A 17,899-nucleotide genomic window follows, 5' to 3' on the forward strand; every position below is an offset into this window, starting at 1 on the left:
CCCTTCAGTCCCGACGTGGGACCTTTCCACGGTCCTGGAGGCCATGAAAGGCGCCCCGTTCGACCCAATCCAGCTGGTGGACATGAAACAACTGTCGTTCAAAACAGTGTTTCTCATGGCTCTCGCTTCAGTGAAGCGCATAGGGGACTTGCAGGCGCTTTCAGTAAGCGCGTCGTGTATGGAGTTTGGGCCTAATGACTCGAAGGTCATTCTCAAACCTAAGCACGGGTATGTCCCGAAATCCCTCAATACACCGTTTAGGGCCCAGGTAATTTCCCTGTCCGCCCTTCCGGTTCTCAGTGAGGAGGAGGACGCGAGTCTCCTTTGCCCCGTCAGAGCATTGAGAGCTTATGTGTCACGCTCGTCTGTTTTCAGACAGACGGAGCAGCTTTTCGTTTTGTTTGGCGGGCGTTCCAAGGGACTCGCCGCCTCAAAACAGAGCCTATCCAGATGGATAGTGGATGCCATTGCGCTCGCTTACTCTGCAAAGGGCCTACAGTGCCCCTTGGGTGTCAGAGCGCACTCCACGAGAGGCGTGGCCTCTTCGTGGGCTTGGTCGAGCGGGGTTTCTCTGCAAGATATCTGTACGGCCGCGGGCTGGGCCTCGCCGTCTACATTTATAAAATACTATAACCTGGAGGTACCCGCCTTACAAGCTAAGCTTTTGGCGGTCTAAAATTCAGTGCTATCTGCCCCGCTGTGCGGCCCAGATGCTGAGTTTACTGCAGCCCCATGAGTGTTACACACGTATGGCCACCCAGATCAGGCTGAAAGCTTTCACCCTGGCTGCGGGTTTTATTGTCATATGATAGCCCCGCTGGGTGCTTTTTTATAGGGAATGACGCTTCCAGCCTCTCTTCCTCCACTCTATGTGAGTTTATGGTGATTATGCACTACATGAGCCCTGGGCTTCGGCCCTTGGGACTTTGGTGTTGGATCCCTGTACACACGGCGTGTTGCATTGTGTTCCCCTAGCGTAAAGCTATTACGCAGTACGAGAGATACTCTCGTAAGAGAACGTACTCGGTTACTAACGTAACCTCGGTTCTCTCTAGAGAGGGAACGAGTACTGCGTATCTTGCCGTGCTTGGAATACGCTCTGGTTCGCTTCAGCGATAAAAACCAGCTTGTACCAGCCTAACGAGCATATTTATAGGGTGAGACCACGCCCTTTCTGGCGGGACGTGACGATATGGGCGCGAATTGCCCCCATTGGTCATTACGTCACGCAGAGTCTCTCTCGATAGGCTGCTGCATTTGCCGCAAGAGCAACCAATAGGCGCGCGAGCTGTTTCGCCTATGTCTGCTTGCTGCTGCAAAGCGTTTTACATTAATAAAAAATTAAGGATAATTTTTGGCTTCAATATCTCGTGGAAAAGAGTTTTTCCCCTAGCGTAAAGCTATTACGCAGTACTCGTTCCCTCTCTAGAGAGAACCGAGGTTACGTTAGTAACCGAGTACGTTTTAAGTTGAAAAAATTTGTGGTTGGCCAACAAGATATCTGAATGGTCACTACCTATATCTAGAAGATTGAGTGGCTGCAGGGCAATTTAATGCTGATACAGTACAACAAAATTCTACTGAAAAGAAAACTTATTTTACAAAGAATTTTCTCAAAATTCACCAAAAGGAAAATAAAATGGTCAAATATTCACTGACAAAGCTTAGGAAAATTAGAATCTGACAAACTAGGTTGGTTAACACTCCTGTTAACAGGCCAAAAGCGAACATTGTTATTGGCTAATCTCAATAATCTCACAATATCGGTCAGTTTTTCGGTCGATCACTAGAAATAATTTTATTAGCTCATTGTACTAGCCTGTAGACTTGTTTCCATGCAAGTGGTGTTCCGTCATTTTGACTCGGAGAGGTGTTTCTTTTTCCCGAAAATGCTAGTTAATGTTATCGCATTGGACTAAAACTTACTGACTTTGCTCTCACAGGGTATAACAATACATTTTTGTAAAAAAATAAAATAAAATAAAAAACTCTGGCAGCCATACCACCCTGTTCCCCACTGAAGCTAAGCAGGGCTGAGGCTGGTCAGTACCTGGATGGGAGACTCCTGGGAAAACTAGGTTTCTGCTGGAAGAGGTGTTGGTGAGGCTCACCCTGTGGTCTGTGTGGGTCCTAACGCCCCAGTAAAGTGATGGGAACAGTTAAACAGTTAAACCGAGGTCCTGAAAAAATCTGTGGTCATAAAAAAATCTCAGGATGTCCTTCGAAAAAAATAGTAGTAGTAAAAAAAAAAAGTATTTCTTTACTGCACAATGCACATTTCTTAAAGGGACACTATGCAGTTTTTTTAGCTTAACTGAGCAGCTTCGGAGTTATTGAAATGGTTATATGACTTCTTTTGGGTTGATTGGTTGCGGAGAGACTCTCTATATTTGTTACGGTGAAATCACAAAACCTAATGCACAAAAAAACGTGTCCCTGCTTGATATACAACCACTAATAAACAATCGGTTTTGATGAGGAAAATAAACTATACTACTAGTGCGGATTACAACCTCTGACACGCTTGGCAAAAGTTCTGCCACTGGACCATTAAAGTACATGGAGATAACAGTCGGATCTATGTATTTAATCACGTGAAAATTCTCACCACTAACAATATATATTAGATCTGATTAAACACAATGTACTGTTGTATACTATGTAACACGTCACGCCATGTCACGCTCTGCGTGAGTGGTTTTTACGACAGTAACGTTAAATACAAGTACTCCACAGCGACTCTAGGGGTCGCTGTTTGACAAAAACAGAATTCCTGCATAGTGTCCCTTTAATATTAAGCCTAAAATGTGTTTAATATAACTATTAGTAAGGATAGTACATTCACTGTATTATATCAGTCTTTAAATGCAAGATATTTAAAGTGTGCCTAAAGTATACTTGCAATAGTTCCACTTTAGCACAATCAAATATACTTAAGTATATCTTTAGTTGGACCTCAGCACTATTTCTGGATGACTAAAGTACAAAATTAGTTGTTCCAGTTAAGCAGACTTTAAGTATATCAATTTAGTATACCAAAAGTACAATTGGGTGTTTATATTAAGTACATAAATATGTAAATGTGTTTGTAGTAAACTTAGCATAAAATAAATGCATTTCAAATACATTTTGGTATATTTATTTTTCACTAGGGTAGGCTACTCTTTCAGAAGATGTGTAATAGTGTCTATCAATAGAGCAGGATGACATATTCCCTGGAAGACACACCCTCCTCTGTGTTTCTCCAGTCTAACTGCATGAATCAAATCAGTGTAAAATGTCTAAATTGTACTCTGCTAAGAGCGGTAAACTTAAGAGCCCATGTAACTCGTCAGATAACACAGTTTATTTGAGAGAAGGAGAAATAGTCACATCCCGAGCTAAAGACAGGGTCTAATTGGTCAGAACTCCTCTGAGGGGGATGGAGGGAGTTGGAAATGTCCCCACAAGGTCAAGATTTACTGGCATTACTATACTTGTGGTCCATAATATAGGGAATATCAGAACTACACACACACACTTACACACATTTGAAAAAAACTTCCCTTCTGGGTGAATTTTTCATGATTTTACCGAAATTATGTTCAATAAGTTGACCATGTCAAAGTAATATAAACGGCTTTAACCTTTTTTGATTTGTTTTAATGTGACTCTTGTTATAACTGTTACTTTGACACAACCCTTAAGTGAACTTCATTGTCCTTAAGAGGACGGAACGCCAGTTAGTCTTCAGTTTTTGTTTTGTTTTTCAGTTATCCTCCGTCTTCAGTTTCCTCTTTAGTCGTCTTCTTTAGTTTTTGTTTTCCCTTTTCGTATTCTCCTTTGTTCATTTCTACTTGCGAGTGAAATGAACTTAGCCTGAATTAGCTGGCAAACTTTACTTTCAATGGACATTTGAACCTCCTGTGACTACGCTCGCTCCGGAAGACCCGAGAGAACGCGTGACGCTACGAAGGAACGACGCACACACGCCTTCTTTACTCAGCAACACAAGAACTATATATGCAAGTATTCGTTTTATCGAGCTTTCAAGGCGTTTAAGATTTGTTTACCCCATTCAGGGTGATTTGATATCTTAGTGTCTCTCTCTCAAGGTTCCTTTAGTCTGTGATTTTGCCATAACTGACTGATCATTCTCTCCCTTTGCCTATCACTCTCTTATTCTCATTTTCTTTCATTGTTTGTTGCTTTATTTTGATGTATATACAGTACATTTATTCCTTGTAACGTTAGTCACCGGTATACGTAGTTTTCCTTTATTAAATCCATTATATGAATTTATTGACTCTGTCTGTTGCTCATATTACGAAGTCCCTTAAATGTTTGATATAAGCTACAAGCTTTACAATTTGCTGATACTTTAATTAGTATTTTTATAAAACAGGAAAGTTATTTTGCATGGCCAGAAAGATAGCCTTCCTTGCGAGTCTATAAGGATAACTTCTCTTGAGGGTTGATGAAAGATCATAATTAATTCCATAAGGGTTATCATTGGAATCGATCTATTCTATACAATTGACATATTAATATTTAATTATAATTCATTGTGATTGATTATTGATATATACAATTGATCTTTTTGTGCCTACCTGTATGGATAATTGATTATAATCCGTTGTATTTAGCTGTCCATACAGATACATTGGCATTGTATCCCCTTTACGGGTAATTTTAATCTGTGTATGCGATCCCTGATCATATTCATGATCAGTTTTTAAAATTATATTCCCTTTATTTGAGCTAGAATCGCTACAAATGCTATACTTAATTTTACAGAAGACCTATGCTTAAAACTACTATAGTTAGTTTTACAGTAATTTTACTGTGGTATAAAATACAGATGCTTGCTGGATTTTTGTTGCCACTTGCCAATAAGTTACTGTTGATTTTACGCTAATTGTTTACAGTGTGTAGTGATGAACACCACGGTAAAGAGGTGGTTACTCTATTGTTCTACTACAGTTATACTTATAAGTTCACAAACCCTTAGCAGAATATGCATTAAGAGGCGGTGGGTGTAAAACTTTTTGGATTGGATGATCAGGGTAAATTGTACTTATTTTATCTTCAGGGAAACATGTAAATACAGGTCCTTCTAAAAAAATTAGCATATTGTGATAAAGTTCATTATTTTCTATAATGTAATGATAAAAATGAAACTTTCATATATTTGAGATTCATTGCACACCAACTGAAATATTTCAGGTCTTTTATTGTTTTAATACTGATGATTTTGGCATACAGCTCATGAAAACCCAAAATTCCTGTCTCAAAAAATTAGCATATCATGAAAAGGGTCTCTAAACGAGCTATTAACCTAATCATCTGAATCAACTAATTAACTCTAAACACCTGCAAAAGATTCCTGAGGCTTTTAAAAACTCCCAGCCTGTTTCATTACTCAAAACCGCAATCATGGGTAAGACTGCCGACCTGACTGCTGTCCAATAGGCCATCATTGACACCCTCAAGCAAGAGGGTAAGACACAGAAAGACATTTCTGAACAAATAGGCTGTTCCCAGAGTGCTGTATCAAGGCACTTCAGTGGGAAGTCTGTGGGAAGGAAAAAGTGTGGCAAAAAACGCTGCACAACGAGAAGAGGTGACCGGACCCTGATAAAGATTGTGGAGAAGGACCGATTCCAGACCTTGGGGGACCTGCGGAAGCAGTGGACTGAGTCTGGAGTAGAAACATCCAGAGCCACCGTGCACAGGCGTGTGCTGGAAATGGGCTACAGGTGCCGCATTCCCCAGGTCAAGCCACTTTTGAACCAGAAACAGCGGCAGAAGCGCCTGACCTGGGCTACAGAGAAGCAGCACTGGACTGTTGCTCAGTTTTGCATGTCATTCGGAAATCAAGGTGCCAGAGTCTGGAGGAAGACTGGGGAGAAGGAAATGCCAAAATGCCTGAAGTCCAGTGTCAAGTACCCACAGTCAGTGATGGTCTGGGGTGCCATGTCAGCTGCTGGTGTTGGTGCACTGTGTTTTATCAAGGGCAGGGTCAATGCAGCTAGCTATCAGGAGATTTTGGAGCACTTCATGCTTCCATCTGCTGAAAAGCTTTATGGAGATGAAGATTTCATTTTTCAGCACGACCTGGCACCTGCTCACAGTGCCAAAACCACTGGTAAATGGTTTACTGACCATGGTATTACTGTGCTCAATTGGCCTGCCAGCTCTCCTGACCTGAACCCCATAGAGAATCTGTGGGATATTGTTAAGAGAAAGTTGAGAGACGCAAGACCCAACACTCTGGATGAGCTTAAGGCCGCTATCGAAGCATCCTGGGCCTCCATAACACCTCAGCAGTGCCACAGGCTGATTGCCTCCATGCCACGCCGCATTGAAGCAGTCATTTCTGAAAAAGGATTCCCGACCAAGTATTGACTATTGAGTGCATAACTGAACATAATTATTTGAAGGTTGACTTTTTTTTTTTTTTTTATTAAAAAAACTTATTTTATTGGTCGGATGAAGTATGCTAATTTTTTGAGACAGGAATTTGGGGTTTTCATGAGCTGTATGCCAAAATCATCAGTATTAAAACAATAAAAGACCTGAAATATTTCAGTTGGTGTGAAATGAATCTAAAATATATGAAAGTTTAATTTTTATCATTACATTATGGAAAATAATTAACTTTATCACAATATGCTAATTTTTTGAGAAAAAACCTGTATGTCATGTATAGCTTCTAAATGGCAGGATGAAAAAAGGTTCAGGCAGGCCCAACGCCACGTCAGCCGAGCTCGCATTAGCTGATAGCCAGCTGTTCCTGGCGTTTACCAATCCAGTTTCAACACCTATCACAGTGGCCCATTTAAATTCCCATTCCTTCAGCATCTCCTCTATCGCATCGCTGCTTGCAAATCAAACTCCCTCCTCCAACCCCAACTCCGCCCAACCGTTCCTGTAATCAATCTGACTTTTTTTTTTTTCATACAATTCACTACATTGAAAACATTTTCTATCATGTATTTGTATTTCCACAACTCATGTAATGTGGCTCTTACTCTTTTGTGAAATTGTGCAATTATGTATGCATATACTGGTTCTGTTCTGTACCCCAGGGGGTTTGATTTGCTGCTCTCCCCACTCTGCCCAGGCATAGCTGCATGGACTACATTAGTTATGATGATAATATAGCATAACAAGTGATTTATAAGCTATTTTTTGTAGGCCGTCATTTTTGACCGGGAACACCACAAGTGTGACTATGTGCCATTTTGTACAAAATAAAAGTTTTTCAAATCAAACTTCCTGGTGAAAAAATAAAGTAGACTAGTGTGATCAACAGTGGCAATTTTCTTCTTATTTTATTTAATATTACCAAAATTATTCAAAAATAATGTTTTTTTTTTTCTCAAAAAATTAGATGCCTACTCTGAGATAAATGAGGCCTACGATTAATCAGATGCAAATAGGAATATAAAACCAGTCCTAAATGAAAGAAAACAAGTTGACAAAAAGATTGAATCCAATATTGGGTGATAATATAGCATAATATAGCATAACAAGTGATAAGCTATTTTTTGTAGGCCGGTCAGTTTTGACCAGGAACAACACAAGTGTAACAAGGTGAAAAACTTGCATAAATGAGCATAGTTGTTAATAGTTGTGTTTGAATCCTTCAATTGTCCCCAGTGTGAAAAGATGGATCTCAAAATCATACAGTCACTGTTGGAAAGGGTTCAAATATGCAGAAGATGCTGGAAAACTAAAGAGTGTGAAGGATCTGCAGGATTTATTTGAAGAACATTGGGCAGTTTAACGGTTCAGGACAAACAAGGGACTCATGAATAAGCATCACAAACATAAAACCATAAAAATTTAACAATATTATTGATCTGACTATAATGACGCTGCTGTATTAGAACTGAACTGAGCTGGATGATAACATAATTTTTTGCAGAACTGCTTAATAGATTAAATTAACTAATTGAATTGATGATCTAAATCAACACTGAACTGACTTCAGCTGAACAACAGCCGAAAATGCATCATTTTCACTGTAAAGCTGTTTTGAAACTATCTGTATTGTATAAAGTGATATATAAATAAAGGTGACTTGACTTGATCATCCAGGTAAAGACACACAGTATCAAGAATCAAGAGTATGTAAACTTTTGAACTGGTTCATTTGTGTAAATCCAGTTATTATTTTGTAACGTGGACTATATATAAACATCTGTTGCGTGAAACAGCTTACTCAGGACGGTACTACATAAAAAATAACATGCAAAAGTATTGATTATACTTTTCAGAGGGCCGACATTTCTGTATGTAAAATCCTTTTTTTTTATTGATTTCATGTAATATTCTAATTTTCTGATATTTTGAATTTGGGGTTTTCTTAAGCTGTAAGACATAATCATCAAAATTATAACGTTTGCATGATATTCTAATTTTTGGAGTTTCACCTGTATTTTGTTAACATAATCTATTAACATCTTGTATTAAAAATGTTACCTACCCTTTGTCCTTGTGATGGCAGCGACCTGAAAGTGGACCATTAGGCCTTGCGATGGCCAGGACATGTCGCAGTTCCTTATGTAGAGATAAAAGTCACCAGGCTCCACCATTGGCTGGCTTTCATTCATCAGAATTAGCAGATTCTTCGTGCGAGGCCAAAAGTACCTCATTCTAGGGATGGTTTCAGATGGGAGGCAGTGTGTCTCAGAATGCGAACATCTGCGTAGTACGCCTGGGGCACTTTGAAATACCAAATTATCTGCATATTTTCAGGGAAAGTGTTTGGGGTGAAGAAATCCTGGGTTGAACTCCTCTCTGGGAGAACAACATGAATTCTAACCAGTGCTGTAAAATAAAGAAAATTCAACAATTCACATATGACAACTTTGTTTAGACAATTTGTGCTTAAATATATAAGCTTTACCTTTAATGGCATATCCCTGAGATACGCCGATAGCTTTCACGTCCAGAGGTTGACCTCCTGACACCTCCAAAGACAGTTTTCCAACTTGACACGCATCGATTTGTGTAATAGTTCCACTCTGACAAAACCTCCCAACAGTGACATTCTCCGCTGTGAGCATGTAAACGTGCTCGTCTGGGCAGCCGTCTGTCAGCTCAATCTGCCGTAAACCAGTCGTACTGAAACTCAAGTGGAGTGTCTTTGTAGCAGGAGGATTCAGATTCCAGGTGAAGGTCCGATTGAACTTTTGAATGGCAAGGTGTTTTGGGGGTTCAATGTCTGATATGACTGTTGAACAAATGTGTCATGTCAGAGAAAGACCCAGTAGATTTATTAAGGTGACAATAAGAGCACATGTTTAATTTAACCCTCTGGTGCTCCTCATTTAGGGGTCACACTCATTTCATGCATACTACCCATTTTCATACTATATAGAACATACTTTAACGGTCACGGAGTTCATTAAAATGAAAATTTAGCACCAATATGTGGTTTCGGGTGCAGTGACGGTCTCTGTTTATTATAGATAGAACTGTTAAAGAAAGAAATTAAACTGTATAAAAAAAAGTATTATAGTGTTTGCTTTTATATCATTAGTAATAGAATGGCAAACATTATACTACTTTTCATTTATGGTCAGCATTTCGCAAATTTGCATACATAATTTAAACAAATCTTTGAATACATGTTTTGTCTTAATGACCAGTTAAATATGCTTGTCTTAATGAAAAATGTAAGGAGTAAAAGTATTATTTTTATCTGACAGCTCTCACCAGGCTCGTCTCTGATGATCTGCACGGTGAACTCGTTCTCTGGCTCTGAACAGCTGAAATTCACATGCGTGTCGCTGTCGAGGACCACAGAAGACTGGCACACCTGGCGTACACAAACCTGGCACTGTGTGTTTACGCCAGCAGTCGCACTAGTGTAAATGTGGACGCTTGTGCCATTTTCAACATCAATGTTGAGCTCTGAACCACCTAAGATGAAAAGACAAAATGTTCTTAAACAAACATAAAGATTGTAGGTACAGTACCAGTCAAAGGTTTGGAAACATTAAGAGTTTTTTCATGTTTCTGAAAGAAGTCTCTTCTGCCGACACAATTCTGCATTTATCTGTATTTATTTCATCAAAAATTGTATTTATTCCTGTGATCAAATCTGAATTTCCAGCATCATTACTCCAGTCTTCAGTGTCTGATCAAAAAAACATTTCTGAATATTATAAATAATTGTGCTGCTTCACTTTTTTATATTATTTTTTGGTGTTTTTTGTGGAAACAATTATCACTACCATTCAAAGGTTTGGGGCAAGTACTATATAATAATAATAATAATAATAATAATATACTTTTATTCAGCAAGAACGCATTAAATTGATCAAAAAGGACAGTAAAAACATTGATATTGTTACAAAAGATTTCTATTTCAAATAAATGCTGTTCTTTTTACCTTTTCTATTCATCAAAGAATCCAGACAAAAATATTGGAGAGGTTTCAAAAACCTCTCCACGTTTCAGATCATTTCCTCATTACTTTCAATCTGCAACTCACTATCCACACTCCACCAACGTATGGAAGTAAAATAATGTCAAATGTTTTTGAAATAAAAAGCCTGTTGAATTGCACTACTTGAAAAAAAAAATAGGCATTACATTAACCATGCTTGCATTTTTATGCATTGTATTTTTAGGGCTTGCATTTTTATGGGCTGAAATTTAGCATGGTTGAATATTTAAGCTGAATATAAAAACATTTCAAACACATTTTCATTATTAAAAATTCAATAATCCATATTCACCTTTCATATTTCATTTCCAAAATATTCAAACTGTTTAAAAATACAACCAATAATATTCAACAGGCAATTTTCGGTCCATTTTATTTCGCTTTTCAAATTCGCTTCCACAAATTCAGTGGTTCAAATTCGACAGTAAATTCAACATTGACGTCCAGGAACTGCAGGAAAAGCAGTAGATTGCCGAGCATACTCTCCATCTGCTGTTAGTCGACCTCACCAGCAGGGGGTGCAACAGCGCTTGTTGTTGACGAAGACATTCATTCATAAAATGGAAATGATTATCTGTGACAGTATATGCGGAAAAGATGATAAACACACAAAAGCTGTGTTTATGTTTCATTCAATAACTTCATTGTTACTTTGCCTGTGTATTCTACATGTCATCAGCTTTCTCTACCATGAACAGGATTATAATCGGTTTCCCTCAATACCTCATACTCAAGGATTCCCTTTCCGTTGGGACAAAACGCTTAACACATACAGTGATATGAAAGACCAATCTTGCACCTTATTGGGGATGTAGGCTGTAGGCTACTATATAGGCTACAGGCAAGAAGATGGACTCAGATAATAAACTTTACGCGCAGTTTCATGCTGAGCGTTTCGTGATATACTGGCATAAAATCAACACTTGATCAATTAATACTAACACTTTCTATTCTCTCTCTCTCTCTCTCTCTCTCTCTCTCTCTCTCTCTCTCTCTCTCTCTCTCTCTCTCTCTCTCTCTCTCTCTCTCTCTCTCTCTCTATATATATATATATATATATATATATAAGTCCTAAAATGCCCACGTGTATTGCATTAGCTTAAACTGGGATCATAGCACTTGCATATTGTTGTCCTCCTATTGTTAGTTTAACCTCCTATTGTTAGTTTAACGGTAAATCACTTTGGATAAAAGCGTCTGCTAAATGACTAAATGTAAAATTGGCTTGACATAGGACATTCGCACATTTAGGGACCGTCTCTAAAGTTGCATACAACATTGGCATGTACGTTTCTAACTTCAATAGCAAACTTAAATTTATTTGAATAAATATCAAAAATCCAAAGGGTGCGCATTATGCCTGACACTACATGAACACTTACAGTTGGTTTTATGACTGTAAGTCGTTCTATTCAAATGTTATTGAAGTTAGAAACGTGTATACCAAAGTCGTATACACTTTAGAGACGGTCCCTAAATGTGCGAATGTCCAACATCAAGTCTATCACTGAAACGCTTAGTTGTGCGCGTTATTCTGAGTCCTTCTGCTTGCCTGTGAGTTTGGACTTTTACATCACTAGTCCATTAAGCTACGTTAAGTGTATATGTCCAGCAGGGGAATCCTGAAGTATAGCTTGTTTTCATATGACGTCACGCCACTGCGTTGCCATGGCGCGAAATGCAAATGGAGGGCAGGAAGTGATTTGCTGTATTTAGAAAGCACTATAACAAACTCAAAATGCCTATGTTTTGCGTCGTTTATGGTTTCTTAAATCGATCATTTATCGTGTACCAAAAGTTGTTGTTCATAAGGGGGGAAAATGCAAGAAATTGACCGAAAAACTCCGGAAAAACGGCTTGCAAACCTACGTCTGCGGTCGGGAGGAGCCGAATGGGAAAATACCCGTGTGTGCAGTGATCACTTCGTCAAAGGTGAGTTAATGCAACTTAAGTGGCTATGTTTGTGTAACGTTTCCGAACTTTGTAAAGTCAAAGTATGTCTGTAAGACGAGGTAGTTGCTGATATCTACCGCCTCGATAGCAGGAAAATCTTTAAATTCAGTTGAAAAATCGCTCCTCTTCATAACGTAAGGATCACGTCCAACATATGTTTGATTTTTTGTTTATTTCTTTCTCTTGTAATAGTGTGTAAAGTAGTACAGTACGGACTTTCCTCCATCTCGTCCATTGCGCTCTTCGCTCCCTGCCCTCCATCTGAATTTCGCGCGTCATCATAATCACGTGACTGAAACCCAGCTATTGAGGGAAACCCTAATAGCCTGCATGCAGCACATCGCCACAATATAAAGTTAAGGCAACTAAACAACCAAGAGAATATATGTCAACCTCAAAAATGTAACATTGGATCTGTATATCCGCATCGGGGAATAAAATTATGATCTCGTTCACGGTAGAGAAATATGCATGTAGGCTACACAGGAAAAGTAACCGTGAAGGCACCGAATTTAACAAAAACAGCCGTCATAATAATCACAAATAAACTTACATTGCTGTAAATGAGTTTTATGAATGAATGACTTGCTCTAATTTTGCTGGTCTTCGTCAACAACACGTGCTTTTGCACCCCCTGCTGGTGAGATCGACTAACAGCAGATGGAGAGTATGCTCGGCAATTTTCTGCTTTTCCTGCAGTTCCTGGACGTCAATGTTGAATTTACTGTCGAATTTGAACCACTGAATTTGTGGAAGCGAATTTGAAAAGCGAAATAAAATGGACCGAAAATTGCCTGTTGAATATTATTGGTTGTATTTTTAAACAGTTTGAATATTTTGGAAATGAAATATGAATGGTGAATATGGATTATTGAATTTTTAATAATGAAAATGTGTTTGAAATGTTTTTAATTGAAATATTCACAGCTTAAATATTCAACCATGCTAAATTTCAGCCCATAAAAATTCAAGCCCTAAAAATACAATGCATAAAAATGCAAGCATGGTTAATGCAATGCCTATTTTTTTTCAAGTAGTGCAATTCAACAGGCTTTTAATTCAAAAACATTTGACATTATTTTACTTCCATACAACTCCCCTACCAGTCACTTTCAGACGAAACCTCTGCTCACTTTCTCCCTCCCATCTTTCCTCTGCTGTGTCTTCCTCTCTTCCCTCACCCTCAAAATTCTCATCTCTGGATGTGAAGACCACAACGGATACTTTATGCTCCACTTTAACTTCTTCTTTAGACACTATCTGCCCTCTCTCCTCCAGGCCAGCGCGCGCCACTCCCTCTAACCCTTGGTTATCTGAGGTTCTTCGTGAACACCGGACCAAACTCAGAGCAGCGGAGAGAAAATGGCGCAAATCGAATGATACATCTGACCTGAGTATGTATCAATCTCTGCTCTCTGCTTTTTCTGTTGATGTTCACGCTGCAAAATCTTCATACCTCCACAACAAGATCAACACCGCCCCTAACACACGAACACTTTTCAAGACATTCAACTCTCTCCTCTGTCCACCTCCACCACCACCCACCTCCTCACTAACTGCTGATGACTTTGCTAACTTCTTCACCAACAAAACAACAACTATCAGCAGTCAGTTCTCTAATCCACACACACAGGAACCTAGACCAACCACTCCCACAGCCAATAACCTTCTCTCCTCCTTCTCTCCACTAACCGAGGAAGAAGTATCTAAACTTCTCCTCTCCAGTCATCCTACCACCTGCCCTCTAGACCCCATCCCCTCACACCTTCTACAAGCCATCTCTCCCACACTTCTACCTACTCTCACACACATATCAACTCATCCCTACACTCTGGCACTTTTCCTACAGCATTTAAGCAGGCTCGGGTAACTCCACTGCTTAAAAAACCAACCACTTTTAGAGAATTACAGACCTATCTCTCTCCTACCATTCATTGCGAAAACACTTGAACGAGTTGCTTTCAACCAAGTATCATCTTTCCTGTCTCTGACCAACCAGCTGGATGTCAACCAATCTGGCTTCAAGAAAGGGCATTCAACCGAGACCGCATTACTATCGGTCACAGAAGCCCTGTGGATCGCAAAAGCTGCTTCCAAATCATCAGTTCTCATTCTCCTGGACCTGTCTGCTGCCTTCGACACTGTGAATCATCAGATCCTTATGCCCACTCTCTCATCACTAGGCATCACTGGAACTGCCCTCCACTGGTTTGAATCCTATCTCACAGGTAGGTCCTTCAGGGTCGCATGGAGAGGCGAGGTATCCAAAGCACAGGGGTTCCCCAGGGCTCAGTTCTTGGACCACTCCTCTTCTCCATTTACACCACATCACTGGGACCCATCATACAGGCACATGGTTTCTCTTACCATTGCTATGCTGATGACACTCAGCTCTACCTCTCATTTCAACCAGATTATCCTACAGTAGCTGCTCGAATCTCAAGCTGTCTGGCTGACATCTCAGCATGGATGAAGGAACATCACCTGCAGCTCAACCTGACAAAAACTGAGCTTCTCGTCCTCCCTGCTAATCTGTCTCCACAGCACGACTTCACTATCCAGCTAGATTCTTCCTGAAGGGTTGGTCAAAATCCCTTGCCTCTTCAAATACATATATAATCATATATCATTTTGAATGGTTATATACTTCCTTTATAAAAATCAATAATCAAATATATTCATTATCACATAATAATTTTTATATTCTTTGTGCTTGTGAAATTATATTTTCTTAAATGCATGGATGCAAGTAACCAGTTTCTTTTAGGTGCATTCCAATCTTACTTTGAGATTGCACGTAGTACACGCAGGACACGAAGGCCACGTAACCCACAAGGCCGTTTGTCTCTTTCTCTTGGATCAGTAGAGGGTCCTAAAGGCAGCGTGGACACATATGATCCTTCGTTGGACATATGGTCAAGCTATATTGAGCGTTACTATCGAACTTTAATTGTTGTATTAAAATGTATTCTTTCCAGTGTATTTCCTTCCTTGGGAGTAAATGTCAGTTATCTGTTTTTCTCCCAAACGAGTGAATGTTTTAGCATTATGTTTTGGTATACTTAACTGATAATAAGGAGCTCAGACTCTCTTCAGCCTTGATGGGAGCTGTTATTTGCAAGTGTCTGTTATTTGTGTGTGTGCGTATGACATTCTATGTAGGTTCTGGACGTTCGGACCAGACAACCCGGCGCCCTTCTCTAACCTGCGAGGCCACCACAGACCTAAATCTAATGAGTGGACGACAACTATCTTGACTAATGGCGATAGGCACCCCTATCTCCTCACATGTGTTAAATTGTTTAGGCTCTTAATGTTTCTTAGCCAATGAGAATCATTCAACCTGTAAGCAATGACGTAGCTTAGACCTTGGAAATGGTATAACTGCTGTGATCTTTGTAACTGTAAGGGGGGTGGCCTACGAACTCCTGTGTGAGTCTTGAAGCTGACTTCTGCTGATGAAAATGCAAGCTATCTTCAGTAAAACTTTTCTTTAATTTTTTATAATTCTGACTCCGGGTCTTCATTCTTCATATCTGGTTCTGGGTCTTTGACTGTATACCCCTTACATTCCTCAATCACCCCATCAAAGACGGTCAGAAATCTTGGTGTTATCTTTGATGACCAGCTGACCTTCACAGACCAGATTACAAAGACAGCTCGATCATGCAGGTTTGCAATGCACAACATCAGGAAGATCGGGCCTTTCCTAACTGAGCATGCAACACAACTTCTTGTCCAGGCCCTGGTTATCTCTAGGCTTGATTACTGCAATGCTCTTCTGGCTGGACTTCCATCTTGTGCAACTAAACCTCTACAAATGATCCAGAATGCTGCTGCTCGTCTTATCTTCAACGAGCCCAAAAGGGCCCACGTCACTCCTCTGTTCATCTCTCTGCACTGGCTACCACTTGCTGCTCGCATCAAGTTCAAGGCATTGACACTTGCTTACAGATTGACCACAGGCTCAGCTCCCTCCTACTTTCACTCGCTCCTACGAGTCTACATCCCTACCAGAAGCCTACGATCAATCAATGAACGACGGCTCATGGTACCTTCACAAAGAGCCACAAAATCACTCTCCAGAACATTCTCATTCACGGTTCCATGCTGGTGGAACGATCTGCCCACCCTCATCCGGAATGCAGAATCCCTGACAGCATTTAAAAGACAACTGAAAACTCATCTCTTCCGTGAGCACTTAACATAAAAAATAAAAAAAATAAAAAACTTAAATCCTCACTTGTCTGGTTTATGCTACTCTGAGCAATGTTTGAAGTTTGTATTTTGAGCACTTCTTGGGTTCTTATTGTCTCTTCACGATGACTCGTTTGGTTAGTCCTCAGATGTAAGTCGCTTTGGATAAAAGCGTCTGCTAAATGACTAAATGTAAATGTAATTAAGTATGCAAAAAGAACCATTATTAATAATTGAGCACCAATAAAAATTGATCATAAATGAGCACAAAATCAGCGTTTTACAATGATTTCTGAAGGATCATGTGACACTGAAGACTGGAGTAATGCTGAAAATTCAGCTTTGATCACAGGAATAAATTACACTTAACAATATATTCACATTGAAATCATTTCACAATATTACTGTTTCAAATAAATAAAAAATCAAATAAATACAGCCTTGGTGAGTAAAACAGACTTCTTTCAAAAACATTTAAAAAACTTAATGTTTCCAACCTTTTGACCAGTAATGTATAACAAGTAATAAACATAAATATAGCTGCGAGCAGCGATCATGGGCCCAAGCCGGTGGCACCGCAACCCCGGTGCCTTTACCGGGGTGGCGGTACCGCCGGCTTTGGCCCGTAATCGCTGCTCGCAGCTATATTTACATATATATATAAAAAGCCGGAGGCACCGCCACCCTGGTGCCTTTAGGGTTATTGTGCACGACGTGCAAAAACGTAACTCCGCTTTGACTGTCGGAAAGAAGTGTACTGTAGAGCTTGCATTGGTGTGGGCTCTGCAAAAGTGCGCATCGAGGGTACATATCAATCACAAAGTATGCGTGAGCAACCTTCTGAAAGGTTAGGTCTACATCCAGGTCTACATATATATTAGGGATGCCACAATTCTCAATATAATATTGAACCGTTCGGTACGACATCCACGGTTCAATACGCGCTTGTGAATTGCGGTTTTTCGGTTTTACGTTTAAATAATTTATGTGCGTTTTATTTCTCTCCGAATTGACTGTTTGTGTGTGCCTGTAAGTCTACGAGCTGAGATGAGGAAACTCCTCCCCGCGATGGCCACGAGTAAGTTAGGGGGCGCGCGGCTTAACCATCATTCCACACTTTAACATTATAAGCGGCGGTGAAGTGAGGCTACAGTACGAGGAAGCGCCGGCGTCTTTCAAATCCGTGGTGTGGGGACATTTCGGTTTTGCTGTTGAGTATAATACCGAGGAAGAAAAAACGGTAAACAAAAAAATGACTGTGTGCAAGCTGTTACATGTGTGTCCTGTGTTTCCCCCGTTCTTTTT

General features: G+C 39.8%; 1 protein-coding gene across 1 annotated transcript in view; it reads right to left on the bottom strand.

Annotated features, from left to right (window-relative positions):
* cdcp1a (CUB domain containing protein 1a) overlaps nucleotides 1-17,899 on the bottom strand; it is a 55,179-nt gene that overhangs the window by 12,702 nt on the left and 24,578 nt on the right. The window contains 4 exon segments of the mRNA XM_056263124.1: nucleotides 8,474-8,671; nucleotides 8,674-8,817; nucleotides 8,897-9,223; nucleotides 9,709-9,915. Of these exon segments, the coding sequence (XP_056119099.1) occupies nucleotides 8,474-8,671; nucleotides 8,674-8,817; nucleotides 8,897-9,223; nucleotides 9,709-9,915 (876 nt within the window).

The sequence above is a fragment of the Rhinichthys klamathensis genome, unplaced genomic scaffold (genome assembly GCF_029890125.1).
Source record: "Rhinichthys klamathensis goyatoka isolate OS25496 unplaced genomic scaffold, OSU_Roscu_1.1 h1tg000198l_1, whole genome shotgun sequence".
Classification (NCBI taxonomy): Eukaryota; Metazoa; Chordata; class Actinopteri; order Cypriniformes; family Leuciscidae; genus Rhinichthys; species Rhinichthys klamathensis.